The sequence below is a fragment of the Aythya marila genome, assembly GCF_965140915.1.
Source record: "Aythya marila genome assembly, chromosome: 33".
In the NCBI taxonomy this organism is placed as follows: Eukaryota; Metazoa; Chordata; class Aves; order Anseriformes; family Anatidae; genus Aythya; species Aythya marila.
The window spans coordinates 395472-407840 of record NC_139074.1 but is presented as its reverse complement, the minus strand read 5'-3'; the positions used below and the strand labels follow the sequence as shown (position 1 = coordinate 407840).

General features: G+C 63.1%; 3 protein-coding genes across 4 annotated transcripts in view; all 3 read right to left on the bottom strand.

The window, feature by feature from the left end:
- Positions 1–5205, bottom strand: part of LOC309889171 (HLA class II histocompatibility antigen, DM beta chain-like) — a 56240-nt gene extending 51035 nt beyond the window's left edge. The window contains exons 1-6 of one of the 2 annotated variants that reach the window (XM_082781922.1): positions 5097–5205; positions 4242–4523; positions 3289–3573; positions 3087–3206; positions 2975–3010; positions 2825–2893 (exon numbers count right to left, since the gene is read on the bottom strand). In XM_082781922.1, the coding sequence (XP_082638048.1) occupies positions 2883–2893; positions 2975–3010; positions 3087–3206; positions 3289–3573; positions 4242–4523; positions 5097–5139 (777 nt within the window). In that variant the 5' untranslated portion in view covers positions 5140–5205 and the 3' untranslated portion in view covers positions 2825–2882. Of the gene's footprint in view, positions 1–2824; positions 2894–2974; positions 3011–3086; positions 3207–3288; positions 3574–4241; positions 4524–5096 lie in introns of those variants that run through there. The other variant, XM_082781923.1, reaches the window with a different exon arrangement.
- A 276-nt stretch (positions 5206–5481) lies between these two features.
- On the bottom strand, positions 5482–7820 carry LOC309889133 (HLA class II histocompatibility antigen, DM beta chain-like). The gene is made up of 5 exons (XM_082781848.1): positions 7701–7820; positions 7327–7605; positions 6137–6415; positions 5934–6053; positions 5482–5852 (listed from the first exon to the last, which is right to left on the bottom strand). Exons 1-5 carry the CDS (start codon positions 7747–7749, stop codon positions 5668–5670), a joined length of 912 nt encoding a protein of 303 aa, XP_082637974.1. The 5' UTR covers positions 7750–7820; the 3' UTR covers positions 5482–5667.
- Positions 7821–8006: 186 nt separating this feature from the next.
- On the bottom strand, positions 8007–11521 carry LOC309889134 (class II histocompatibility antigen, M alpha chain). The gene is made up of 5 exons (XM_082781849.1): positions 11412–11521; positions 8825–9091; positions 8438–8719; positions 8232–8357; positions 8007–8134 (listed from the first exon to the last, which is right to left on the bottom strand). The coding sequence occupies exons 1-5, from the start codon at positions 11485–11487 to the stop codon at positions 8130–8132; spliced, it is 756 nt and encodes a 251-aa protein (XP_082637975.1). The 5' UTR covers positions 11488–11521; the 3' UTR covers positions 8007–8129.
- Between the last annotated feature and the right edge of the window lie 848 nt (positions 11522–12369).

Here is a 12369-nt window from a genome sequence, read left to right as displayed (position 1 = left end):
TGGGACAGAGCAGCCCAGGGTTGGACCCTTACAGGGAAGAGGGGAATGCTGGGGCTGGGTTTGCCCTGGGCATAGGACACAAACGAGATGGCTGAAAGGAAGAGGGATCAAGGTGGGGACGGGGAGCGAGCTGCGGGGCTGCCCCGCTCAGCACTGATGCTTCTGGACAGGGACGTCCTCCACCCATCCCCATTCACTTCCACTTGCCTTTTCACGGCACATTGCAGAGAGCTGCACAAGTGTCTGTCCTTACTGCTCCACGTGCACAAGCCTTGCTCAAAGCTAGGTCTTGCTCCCTTTTAGTCTGGTCCCTCCCAGTCCGAGAGCAAGACTGTCTGTGCTCATTCACCAGGGCAAAGAGTTTTGGGGTCTAGCCATGGAATTAGTCATGGAATTAGAAGCAATCCTCTCTGATCATGCATTGCTTTTGCTTTCCTTTTCCAGTGAGAAAAGATGCAAGGATGGGTAAGACTATCTTAATAAACCCAAAGACTTGGCACCTTTCCATGGCAGCAGCCAGGGGCTGAGCAGCTCCCCCTCTCATCATGCCTTGCTTTTCTCCTCCTTTTCCAGCGGAACAAGCTGCAGAGCTGGGTGAGTGTCACAGAGCTTGGGCTCTGACATCTCCAAGGCGATGTTCAGGGGAGGGTGGGCAGCTGGGACAGAGCAGCCCAGGGCTGGCCCCTCACAGGGGAGCAGGGGGTGCTGGGGCTAGGGGTGCCCTGGGCACGGGACACGGCCGGGATGGCTGAAAGGAACGGGGATCAAGGTGGGGACGGGGAGCAAGATGCGGGGCTGCCCTGCTCAGCACTGACGCTTCTGGGACAGGAACGGAACATCCTCCAACAATCCTTTCTTCATTTGGGTAATGTCTATAGTGCCACTGAGATAGAAGCTGCACAAGTGCGTGTTTATACAGTTGCACTAAGAGCATTGTTCATGGCTGGACCACTATTTTTTTGGTCCCACTTTGGAACAAGGCTGTATTATCCCAGTCATGGGATGTGTTCAGGGTCTAACATGGGCTTAGCAACTCTCCCCACTGATCATGCCTTACTTTCACTTTCCTTTTCAGAGAAACAAGCTGCAGAGCTGGGTGAGTGTCCTTGTGCTTCGACCCATGGCTATGACAAGGCAATGTGCAGGGGAGGGTGGGCAGCTGGGACAGAGCAGCCCAGGGCTGGCCCCTCACCCTGCCCACACTCACTGGGCACCAGCCATGGGCTGTGACCAGCTCTCCCCCCTCCTTCCAGCATGGAGAAAGTCTCTTCTGCCTCATAATAGAGGTAGGTGTGCACTGGGTTGCCCTCTGTGGTTCTTCTCCTTCCCTTGCTGGGGCATGTTCAGGAGCCAAGAGGTGCCCCATCTCCTGCCCCGTGGGGCAGCTCCTGGCCCCGAGCTGGGGAAAGCCTGCCCAGGGCTGAGCTCTGCCCCTTATGGCCTGGCTCCTTCTGTCCCTGCAGTGAAGGTGACCCTGGATCCACAAACGGCTCATCCCATGCTTGTTGTGTCTCAGGACAAGAGCAGTGTGAGATTGGAAAGTGAATGGCAGCAGGTGCCTGACACACCAGAGAGATTTCACAATCGCTTCTGCTTGCTGGGCCGTGAGAAGTTCAGAGAGGGGAGGCACTGCTGGTTGGTGGAGGTGGAGGGAGAGCGGCTAAAGTATTCTTGGTGGGGTGTGGGGGTGGCCAGGGCTTCTGTGGAGAGGAAGAAGTGGATCAACATGAGACCTGAAGAAGGGATCTGGGCTCTGCAGTACTATGAGGGGCAGCTCACATCTCTCACATGGCCTCGCACCCCCTTGTCCCTGTCCCCTATCCCCACGAGGATCTGGGTCTGTCTGGACTGTACCCATGGGCAGGTGTCTTTTATCAACGCTGACAATGGGGTCGAGATCTTCACTTTCACAGAAGCCTCCTTCAATGGGGAGAGAATCCGCCCCTGGTTCTCAGTGGAGACGCAGGGAATTCGGCTATGCCTGAGGGACAGCACCCCCCAGACCCCGTCCCCAGCCCTGGGGGGCTCCTGCCCTTCTCCAGACACTCCTCAAACACCTCTCCTTGATCCTGGAGGAGCAGCACAGGAATGAGGGGCAGTGGGGCCAGGGGCTGCCCTGTGTTCCTCCCTGCTGCTGGAGGAGGGCTGAGATGCTGCAAGCAGGGGCCAGGCCCCTTGCAGCCCCTGGGCTCTGCCCTGCACGTGGCTCCTGTGCTGGGGCACAAGCCCTGCTGGCACCCACGGGTCTCAGCCACATTTGCCTCCTAATGTAAGGTTGATTTGTGCTTTGTGCCTGGTGCTGAGCATGAGCAGCCTGTGGGGGTTCTTTGTTCCCTCCTCTGGAGCACATCAAGGCCCAGCAGCAGCAGGACTGTGGCAAATAAAGTTTTGTACAGGAAGATGGAGTCTGGCAGTGGCATTTCCTGGGTGCTTTGCGTCCTGAGGCCTTGCTGCCTGGGAAAGCGTCTTGCAGCAGTCCATATCCTCACACGCCTTGCCCTGCAGAGCCTTCGCCGTCCTCGTAGCCCTCCCTTGGAGGCTCTCGCACAGTTTCACGCCCTTCGTCTGCTGCGGTGCCCACAGCTGCACGCAGTGCTCGAGGCGAGGCCGCAGCAGGCCGAGCAGAGCGGGACGATCCCTTCCCTCGGCCAGCCAGCAGTGATGTGCCTGAGGCACCCCAGGGCACGCTTGGCCCTTTGGGGTCCCATGCCATGGCCCCCACACACCCACTCCTCTTGGTGCGACACTGTAGGACTGTGTGAGCCTCTGCCCTGTCCCCAGAACACTGCAAAGACACCAGCGAGGCTTGTGGAGCATCTTTATTGTATGAGATGTGGCCAACCGTGAGCCGCCGGTGCTGGGAGGTGTCCGTCTGGGGGTCCTCAGATGCTGCCTGGGGAAGGGGGGACACACAGGGTGAGAGATGGGGTGATTCACCCCTCCACGATGGGGATGGGGATGGGGATACCGTTACCTGCGGGGTAGTTGTCTCCAGGGAGGGGAGTGTAACCTGGGGGGGGGAGAAGAGGAGTGAGCAGAGTCCTTGTCACCCTTGACCACGGCCCCGGCTCTCCCCGGCCACTCACCCGGGGCGGGAGGCCTGGCCTTGTAGCAGTAGACGCCGGCGAGAAATAAGCCAAGTCCCAGCACCATCAGCACGGTGGCCACCGCCACCAGTATGGTCACCTCTGGAATCAGTCCGGGACCTGTGGGGACACGGCCGGGTGAGTGGCAGCAAGGAGCCAAGACCGCCGGCCTCCGGCTGCGGTCCTGTGCCTCTCCACTCACTCCAGTCCTCCAGGAGAGGCTCCTGCAGGCTGACGTGCTGCACCGAGCACGTGTAGGTGTCGCCTGCCACCGGGGCCACCAGCAGGGACACCTGCGTCTGGTAGCTCCAGTCGCCGTTGGGGATGGCGGAGATGGGGTTGTAGTCGTCGGGCTCCACGATGTCCCCGTTGTGCAGCCAGATGACGGTCACCTCAGGGGGGTAGAAGCCCCAGATGTGGCAGCTGAGGCGGAGGGGCACACGGGCGTTCCCTGTCTCCGCAGGGATGATACGGACTTGGGGCTGTGCTGGAGCAGGGATGGGGATGGGGTCAGTGGTGGGCGAGCCCCTTTTCCCTGCCCTGTGCAACATCCCCACGCAATGCTGTGCAATGCTCCTGTGCAATGCTCCCGTGCAAAGCTCCACGCAACTTCCCCATGCCACTTCCCCATGCAACGCCCTGTGCAAGCTCTAGGCATTGTCCCATGCGATGTCTCGTGCGACATCCCCATGCGATGCCCTGTGCAACGCCCCTGTGCCACACCCTGCAAGAGGCATTGCTCTCTGCAACATCCCCTTGCAAAGGGCAATGCAATGCGCTGTGCAGTGCTGCGTGCAACATCCCCCTGCGACGTCCTCACGCAGTGTGCTCTGCAACAGCCCCGTGCAATTCCCAATGCAACATCTCCTTGCAACAAGCTCTACAACACCCCTGTGCAACAACCCCCATGCAACACCGCTGTGCAACAATCCCATGCGGTATGCAAAACCCCTGTGCAATGCCCCCATGCAACAACTCCATGCAACAAGCTCTGCACCACCTCCATGCAATGCCCTTTGCAACACTCCTCTGCTATCCTCCATGCAACACCCCCACGCAACACGCTCTGCAACAGTCCTGCGTAACACCCCAGGCAACATTCTCCTGCAATGCCTCCACACCACGGCCCCACGCCGAGCCCCCCCAGGGGCTCACTGCGCCTCAGCGCCGTCCAGTCCCAGTAGCGCAGGGCCAGGTCACTGCAGGCCTGGCGCCGAGCCTCGATGCGCTGCACCCAGGCGCTGCCGTTGTTGAGCTGGGCGGCGAGTTGCACGGCCTGCCGCTGCAGCAGCCCCCAGTTGCAGGCGACGAAGCGCTGAGTGTCGGGGTCGTAGCACACCAGCGGGTTCTTGTTGAAGGAGAGGGTGAAGTCGAAGCCCATCACGGAGCCGTTGGCCGCCAGCGGGCAGGAGCTGGCCATTTGCATCAGGAACGCTCCTGCGGGGGGGGGTGGGGGGGCAGGAATGTCATCTCTGTGCCTCCAACCACCTCCGTGCAGAGCAGAGCCCCCCCCAGATCCCCAGGGTGCCGTAGAGCAGAGCCCCTCCAATGCCCCCCCCATGGGGTCTCATGGAGTAGAGCCCCCCAAACCATCGCCAGGGTCCCACAGAGCAGAGCCCCCCCAAATTATCCCTAGGGCCCCATAGAGCAGAGCCCCCCCCCAAACTAACCACAGGGTCCCACCATGCTGAGCCCCCCAAGACTGTCCCCGGGGGTCCCATAGAGCAGAGCCCCCCCCCCCAAACTTATCCCTAGGGTCCCATGATGCTGAGCACCCCCAAAACACCCCCACGGCCCCATAAAGCAGCCCCCCCCTAAAAAAAAACCCTCCTCCCACGGTCCCATAGAGCAGAGCCCCCCCAAACTACCCCCAGGGTCCCACGATGCTGAGCCCCCCCAGCCCATCCCCGCGGATCCCATAGAGCAGCCCCACCCCAAAACCATCCCGGGGGGGTCCCCAAGGGTCGCCCACCCCCACCCCATCCCGGGGTGTCCCCCCCCCGTCCCCACCTGCCCCCCGCGCTCCTAGGGCCAGGCCGAGCAGCACCAGCATCGTGGGGGCGTCCGGCAGCGCTCTGCGCCCCCCCCCCCCCCAAACTTCCACGCACCCCCACGCCGCGTGTCCCGTGGGAGGGGGGGTGGGGGGGGGGCCACGGGCAACCAATGAGAGCCCTGAGCTCTGCTTACGTCACCGGTTGCCGGAGCAGAACGGCTCGGAGCCGCCGTCGGGGGGGACATAGCGCGGTGACACCGCTGTCACCGTCCCCCGTGGGCGCACCCCGTGGGTTCACGGCTGATTGCAACCCCCCCACCCCCCCCCGGGGGGACGCCCCCTGCCCTCTGCTTCAACCCCTTGCTGGGAACTTCGCGCGTCCAAACTGGGAGCACTGGGAGCTCCCCGCCGAGCAGGGGTCGCGAACGCCGGCGGGGTCCCCACTTGGTTTATTTGGGGTGGGAGGGTGGGAGGGGGGGGGAGAGCACCCCCGGCACCTCGCTCACCCAAAATTGGGGGATCCCAGGCTTGGTCCGTGAGGAGGGGGGGAACCCACGAGACCCCAAATTGGAGGGGAGGGGGTCCCACTCAGAGCTTGCTCTCAGTCTGGCCCCACTCGGCCGGGGGGGGACCCGGGTGGGGACCAGGACCAGGACCAGGACCAGGAGTAGGACCAGGAGCAGGACCAGGACCAGGAGCAGGACCAGGACCAGGAGTAGGACCAGGAGTAGGATGAGGAGCAGGACCAGGAGCAGGATCAGCACCGAGCGGACCTAAGAAGACGAATAAGGAAGGATGCCCCGAGCCAGCGGTTCCCCAACCCCATATCCCACCCCCTCCACCCCATCCCTCACCCTCTGCCCGAGGCTGGCGGCAGTAGATGAAGACGCCGGCGGCCAGGACCACCAACCCCACGGCCAGAACGGTGCCTGCCACCGCCACCATCACCGTCATCTCCTGGGACAATCCAGGACCTGCAAGGGGGGACGAGAGCGGGCGCGCTGAGCCGCCGGGGACCCCGGCGTGCCCCAGCCGCGTCCCCAACCCCGGGGCTCACTCCAGCTCTCCCGAAGGGGCTGCTCCAGGCTGGCGTGCTGCACCGAGCACGTGTAGGTGTCCCCAGTCTTGGCGGTGGTCCTCAGGGCCACCTGGGTCTGGTAGGTCCAGTCGCCGGCTGGCAGGACCTTGGCGGTGTCCCCCGAGGCCACCACGTCGCCGCCGTGCAGCCACTGGACGCTCACCTCGGGGGGGTAGAAGCCCCACACGTGGCAGGTGAGGAGGACGGCGTCAGGGACGTTGGTGAGGGGCGTGGGGACGACGCGGAGCTGGGGGGGTGCTGGAGCAAGGAGGGGACGGTCAGGGACGGGGGACGGTCCCCTTCCCACCCCGCGGGGTAGCCGGTGCGATGGAACCATGCAATGGTCCCTGTGACACCCCCCGTGACACCCCCGTGCAATCCCTCGGCCAATTCCATGCACAATGTCCCCACGCAACGTCCCCGCGTGTCCCCACGCGACACGGTTGTGCCTTACCCCATGCAACGTCCCCTTGCAGCGCCCACGCAACGTCCCTCTGGGATTTCCCTGGGCAATGTTCCCCCGGGCACGTTCCCTACAACCCCCCGTGCGACTTCCCCGTGCAATATCCCATCCGATTCCCCGTGCAGTGTCCCCGTGCCGTGTCCCATACAACGCCCAGTGCAATGTCCCCGTGCAACGTCCCCGTGTGGCTCCCACCCAACTTCCCCGTGCAGCGTCCCGTACCATGCCCTGCGCACTGTGCCCGTGCAATCAGCTCGTGCAATCTCCCAGTCAACCCCGTGTTCAATGTCCCTCGTGCAATGTCCTCTACAATGTCCCATAAAACGTCCCCGTACAACACCCCTGTGTAACGTCCCGGTGTCCCCGTGCAATGTCCCCGTGCAATTTCCCCAAGCAATGTTGCTGTGCAATGTCCCCGTGCAACACCCCGTGCAATCTCCCACTCCGTGTCCCCGTGCAATGTCCCCGTGCAATTTCCCCAAGCAACGTCCCTGTGCAACGTCCCCGTGCAACATCCCCGTGCGTTCCCTGTGCAATTTCCCCGTGCAACTTCCCCGTGCAGCGTCCCCGTGCAATCCCCTCGATTCCCTGCACGACAACCACGTGCTGCACCCCATACGCCATCGCCCCGCGTCACCCCGTCCAACGTCCCCGTGCAACACCCCGCCCTGTGCAACGTCCCCGTGCACCGCGCCCCGGGGCTCACTCCTCCGCTGCGCCGTCTGAGCCCAGTAGTGCGGGGCCAGGTCGCTGCAAGCCCTGCGCCGAGCCTCAGCGCGCTGCAGCCAGGTGCTGTTGTTGAGGACGATGGCCAGGACGGTGGCAATGTTGTGCAGCAGCCCCCAGTGGCACGGGTAGAAGAAGCGAGCGCCGGGCTCGTAGCACACCAGCGGCTGCTTGTTGAAGGCCAGGGTGAAGTCGAAGCCCTGCTCGGAGCCGTTGGCCGCCAGCGAGCAGGAGCTGGCCACGTGCATCACGAAAGCACCTGCCCCGGGGACGGACACGCGGACACCCGGGTGGGCACGGACCCCAGGGCGGGGGTCTGCAGCCTCCTCCCCACCCTTGCACCCCGCGTCCTACCTGCGCCCTGGCAGCTCAGCGCCAGCCCCAGCACCCCCAGCGCCCACATCCCTGGAGGTGGCGTCGGGGTTCTGAGCCTTCATCCCACCCCGCACCACCCGCTGCGCGCCTTCCTCCTCCTCTTTCTCCTTCTCTTCCTCCTCCTCCTCCCTGTTTTCTTCTTTCCCGGGGTCCAACGTCATCACTATGGGTGGTGCAAGGGCGATGGACTGTGCCCAGGGTTGGGCCAGCACCCTTGGGTGCAGGAGGAGCGGGGTGACACGGGTGGCACCACCCTGAGGGCACCGAAACGCACGGCGCAACCCCGCTACGAGCCAACGGAGAAGCCACCCCCCAGCACCACCAGGACACGAAACCCCCACGAGGCTGCAAACGAAGGGGTTTAATTGCACCGTGCCGCCGGCTCGGCTCCGTCCCCACGCCGAGCGCTCAACCTGGAAGAGGGGGGGTGGGATATCAATGAGCAAGGGAGGGGGGGGACGTGTCACCTCGGTCACTGTCCCCCCCCGCTGTCTGTCTGTCCCCACGTACCGTGGTGGTGTCGACGGGTGGCCACCAGCAGCGCCAGCCCCACCAGTGCCAGCAGGATGCCCAGCGCCATGGCAGCGCCGCACAGCGCCGTGGCCAGCACGTCGGAGGGGACGGGGTCCTGCGGCACTGCGGGGACACAGCGGGCGCCATCAGAGCCGGCCCCAAAAGCGGGCCCCCCACCCCAAAAAGCGACCCCCCCCACTCACCCCAGTAGGTGAGCACGGAGGTGTTGTCCCGCTCGCGGGTGACAATGCAGGAGTAGACGTCCCCCGCCCGGGGCGTCACCTCCAGGTAGGAGAAGCGCACGAAGCCCAGGTCCTCGACGGGGGTGTAGGTGGTGTCGGTGACGCCGTCGGTGACGGGGACGCCGTCCCGCTGCCAGCCGATGGTGACGGCGGGCGGGAAGATGTTACCCACCATGCAGACCAGCGTGTTGGGCCAGCCGAGCTCCAGAGGACGCTTCAGGAAGACATTGGCCACCGGGATGCCTGCGGCAAGAGGGGTGGCACCGATAGGGGTGGCACCGGCAAGGGTGGCACCGGTAGGGGTGGCACCACCAGCAGGGGTGGCAGGAGGGGACAGGGGACACCTACCCTTGGCTTCAGCCATGGGCATATACTTCGAAGTGTAGGCGGTGAGGATCTCGAGCACGTTCTGGCACAGCGTGGTGTCGTGGGCGAGCTCCGACGGCGGCTCGGTGGCCTCGGGCCACGCGGGGAAGTCGGGCAGGCGCGGCTGCCAGCGCGACATGGGGGCGTCGAACCAGAAGAGCTGCTCGTTGTCGAAGGTCACCGCCAGCCCCAGCGAGGGCATGTCCGGCTGGCAGAAGAGCACCTCGGCCAGGCTGTGCACCGGCGGCTCTGCGGGGCGGGTGCAGGGTCAGTGGCACGCGTGCAGCACGCGCACGCGGTGCATGCACGCACGTACTGCACGCGGCCACGTGTGTAGTAAGCATGCACGGCGTGCTGTGCATTTGCACACGCTGTGCGTGAGCATTTGCACACACCGTGCATGCACAAGCATTTGCACACACCACGTATGCACATTTGCACACACCATGCATGCACATTTGCATGCACCGTGCATGCACGTGCATTTGCACACACTGTGTATGTGCATTTGCACGCACCATGTATGCACGTGCATTTGCACACACCATGTATGGACATTTGCACACACTGTGCATGTGCATTTGCACACCCTGTGCATGCATGTGCACTTGCACACCCTGTGCATGACATTTGCACACACCATCCATGTGCATTTGCACACACCATGCATGCACGTGCATTTGCGCAAGCTATGCATGCACATTTGCACGCACTGTGCATGCACGTGCATTTGCACGCACCATGCATGCATGCACACTGTGCACTGCGTGGACATCCACTTTGCACATGCACACGCCATGCAAAGGTTCCCAGTCTGCTTATGCGCTCCTTGCACGTGCACGCTGCACGTGCATGTGCTCACACGTCGCGTGAGCACAGACACCCTGCGCACACGCATCCGTCTGCTTGTCCACACGTGCTGCATGCACACGTGCTGTGCAGGGATACACACGCAGAGTGTGCATGCACACACGTGCCCTGCTTGGACACACCCATGCTATGCGTGGGCACGCTGCATGCATGCACTGGCCTTGCACACATGCTGTGTTCACACCCACTGTGCACACACACTCTGCATACGCCTACCATGCATGAAAACATGCAGCAACAAACACACTGCTGCTGCTTATGCAAGGGGCCACCCCATGGCCCTGTGCATAGCCCCCCCTTGCACCCTACCCGCAGCTCTTTGCCCTGCTATGCATACACTCCTGCTCACACTCGTGTGTGTACAAATGCACAGACAAACCCATGCATGGCTCTGTGTGCTAGCACAGAGCCCCTTGCACTAGCATACAGCCTGTCCTGCACACACTCCATGCATTAATGGGCATATGGCTCCGTGCAAAGTCCCTTGCACTAATGCACAGCCCCCTCTTGCACACAGCCCCTTGCAATAGTGTGCAGTCCCCCCTTGCATGCTGCACACAGCCCCTTGCACTACTGTACACAGCCCCTTGCACTAGTGCATGGCCCCCCTTGCACTACTGCACAGACACCACTTGCACGCTGCATAGCCCCTTTCACTACTGGACGTAGCCCCTTGCACTAGCACACAGCCCCTTGCACTATTGCATAGCCACACTTTGCACACTGTGCACAGCCCCTTGCACTTACACGCAGTCCCTTGCACACTACATAGCCACCCCTTGCACTACAACACACAGCCCCTTGCACCACTGCACAGAGCCCCTTGAATACTGCACAGCCCCTTGCACTACTGCAGTCGCACTTTGCACACTGTGCACAACCCCTTGCACTTACACACAGTCCCTTGCACTACTGCATAGCCACCCCTTACACACTGTGCACAGCCCTTTGCACACTGCATAGCCACCCCTTGCACTACAACACACAGCCCCTTGCACCACTGCACAGAGCCCCTTGCACACTGCACAGCCCCTTTCACTAGCACACAGCCCCTTGCACACTGCATAGCCACACTTTGCACTACTGCACGGCCACCCTTTGCACACTGTGCACAGCCCCTTGCACTCACACACAGCCCCTTGCACACTGCATAGCCACCCCCTGCACTACAACACGCAGCCCCTTGCACACTACATAGCCACACTTTGCACTACTGCACATAACCCCTTGCATGCTGCACAGCCCCTTGCACTAGCACACAGCCCCTTGCACTACTGCATGGCCACCCTTTGCACTACTGCACAGCCACTTGCACTACCACAGAGCCCCTTGCACACCACACAGCCCCTTGCACTAGCACACAACCCCTTGCACTATTGCACAGCCACCCCTTGCACACTGCATAGCCACCCCTTGCACTACAACACACAGCCCCTTGCACTACAGCACAGCCACCCCTCCACCCCCCCCCCCAACCGCTTGCACTACTACCCCCACCCCCTCACACCCCTTGCACCCCCTTCCTCCCACTCCCCCCAGTTCACAACCGCGCGACGCCCCCCTCCCCGCCCCCAAAACCCCCCCAAAACCCCCCAAAATCCCCCAAAAACCCCCGAACTCCCCCCCGGGGACCACGCACACCCCTTGTACACCCCCCCACACACCCCCCCGTCCCGTCCCCAACACGACCCCGTCCTACCGGGGGTGGCGGCGGTGACCAGGGCCACCCCGAGCAGGGCGCCCAGCAGCGCCCCGCGCCCACCCGCAGCCCCCATCCCGCCGCTGTCTCCCCGCCGCCGGCTCCGCCAATGGCCGCGCCCCGCGCCCCCCCCGCGTCATCGGTTGCTAGGGAGAAGTCGCCGGCGGGGAGCCCCGGTGCTGTGATAGCCGCTGGGGCTTTTTTTTTTTGGGGGGGGGGGGACACGGGGACACGACGCGACCCCGCCGAGCTCCCACCCGCGACCGCCCCCTCGCGTGCGCAACGCTCGCCTTCGTTGACCTCGTTAATTAATTGCCCTAATTAATCAAGCAGGGGAACCCCCCCCACACACACACCACCACCACCACCGGATGGTGCTGCTGCGAGGGGTTATGGGGTAAAAACGCGGGGTTTTGGGGTAAAAACGCCGCCGTGGGGATGTGGCGGTGACAGTGCACACCCCCCCCCAGCCCAGCAACCCCCCCCCCCCTCCGCACACTGCACCGCTTTGCAGCCACTGAGCTGCAGGCGCTGCAGCCGCCACGGCCCCGAGGGCGTGCACGGCACTGCTGCAATGCCGGGCACCCCCCTAGGTGCACCCTTGCAATGTCGGGCACGCTTTGCAACGCCGGGCATGCTTTGCAACGCCCCGCGTCTCCATTCGTGCACCCTTGCAATGCCGTGCACCCCCCCGGGTGCACCCTTGCAATGCCGGGCACCCCCCCTAGGTGCACCCTTGCAAGGCCGAGCACCCTTTGCAATGCTGTGCACCCCCCTGGCTGCACCCTTAATTCATTTAATGCCCCAAATATGTGCACCCTTGCAATGCTGGGCGTGCTTTGCAACGCCCTGCATCTCCATTCATGCACCCTTGCAATGCCATGCACCCCTTGCAATGCTGTGCATCCCCGTGGCTGCACCCTTAATTCATTTAATGCCCCAAATATGTGCACACTTG

What these genes read in the sequence shown, in the direction of transcription:
- LOC309889133 (XM_082781848.1), bottom strand. Translation starts at nt 7,749, where the DNA reads ATGTGGGCGCTGGGGGTGCTGGGGCTGGCGCTGAGCTGCCAGGGCGCA. An exon ending in GCTGAGCTGCCAGGGCGCAG is followed by an intron (nt 7,606 to 7,700) that starts GTAGGACGCGGG and finishes TCCCCGGGGCAG; the next exon opens with GTGCTTTCGTGATGCACGTG. An exon ending in GCCCCTTCGGGAGAGCTGGA is followed by an intron (nt 6,054 to 6,136) that starts GTGAGCCCCGGG and finishes CCCCCCTTGCAG; the next exon opens with GTCCTGGATTGTCCCAGGAG.
- LOC309889134 (XM_082781849.1), bottom strand. Translation starts at nt 11,487, where the DNA reads ATGGGGGCTGCGGGTGGGCGCGGGGCGCTGCTGGGCGCCCTGCTCGGG. An exon ending in GCCCATGGCTGAAGCCAAGG is followed by an intron (nt 8,720 to 8,824) that starts GTAGGTGTCCCC and finishes CTCTTGCCGCAG; the next exon opens with GCATCCCGGTGGCCAATGTC. An exon ending in CTCCGTGCTCACCTACTGGG is followed by an intron (nt 8,358 to 8,437) that starts GTGAGTGGGGGG and finishes GTGTCCCCGCAG; the next exon opens with TGCCGCAGGACCCCGTCCCC.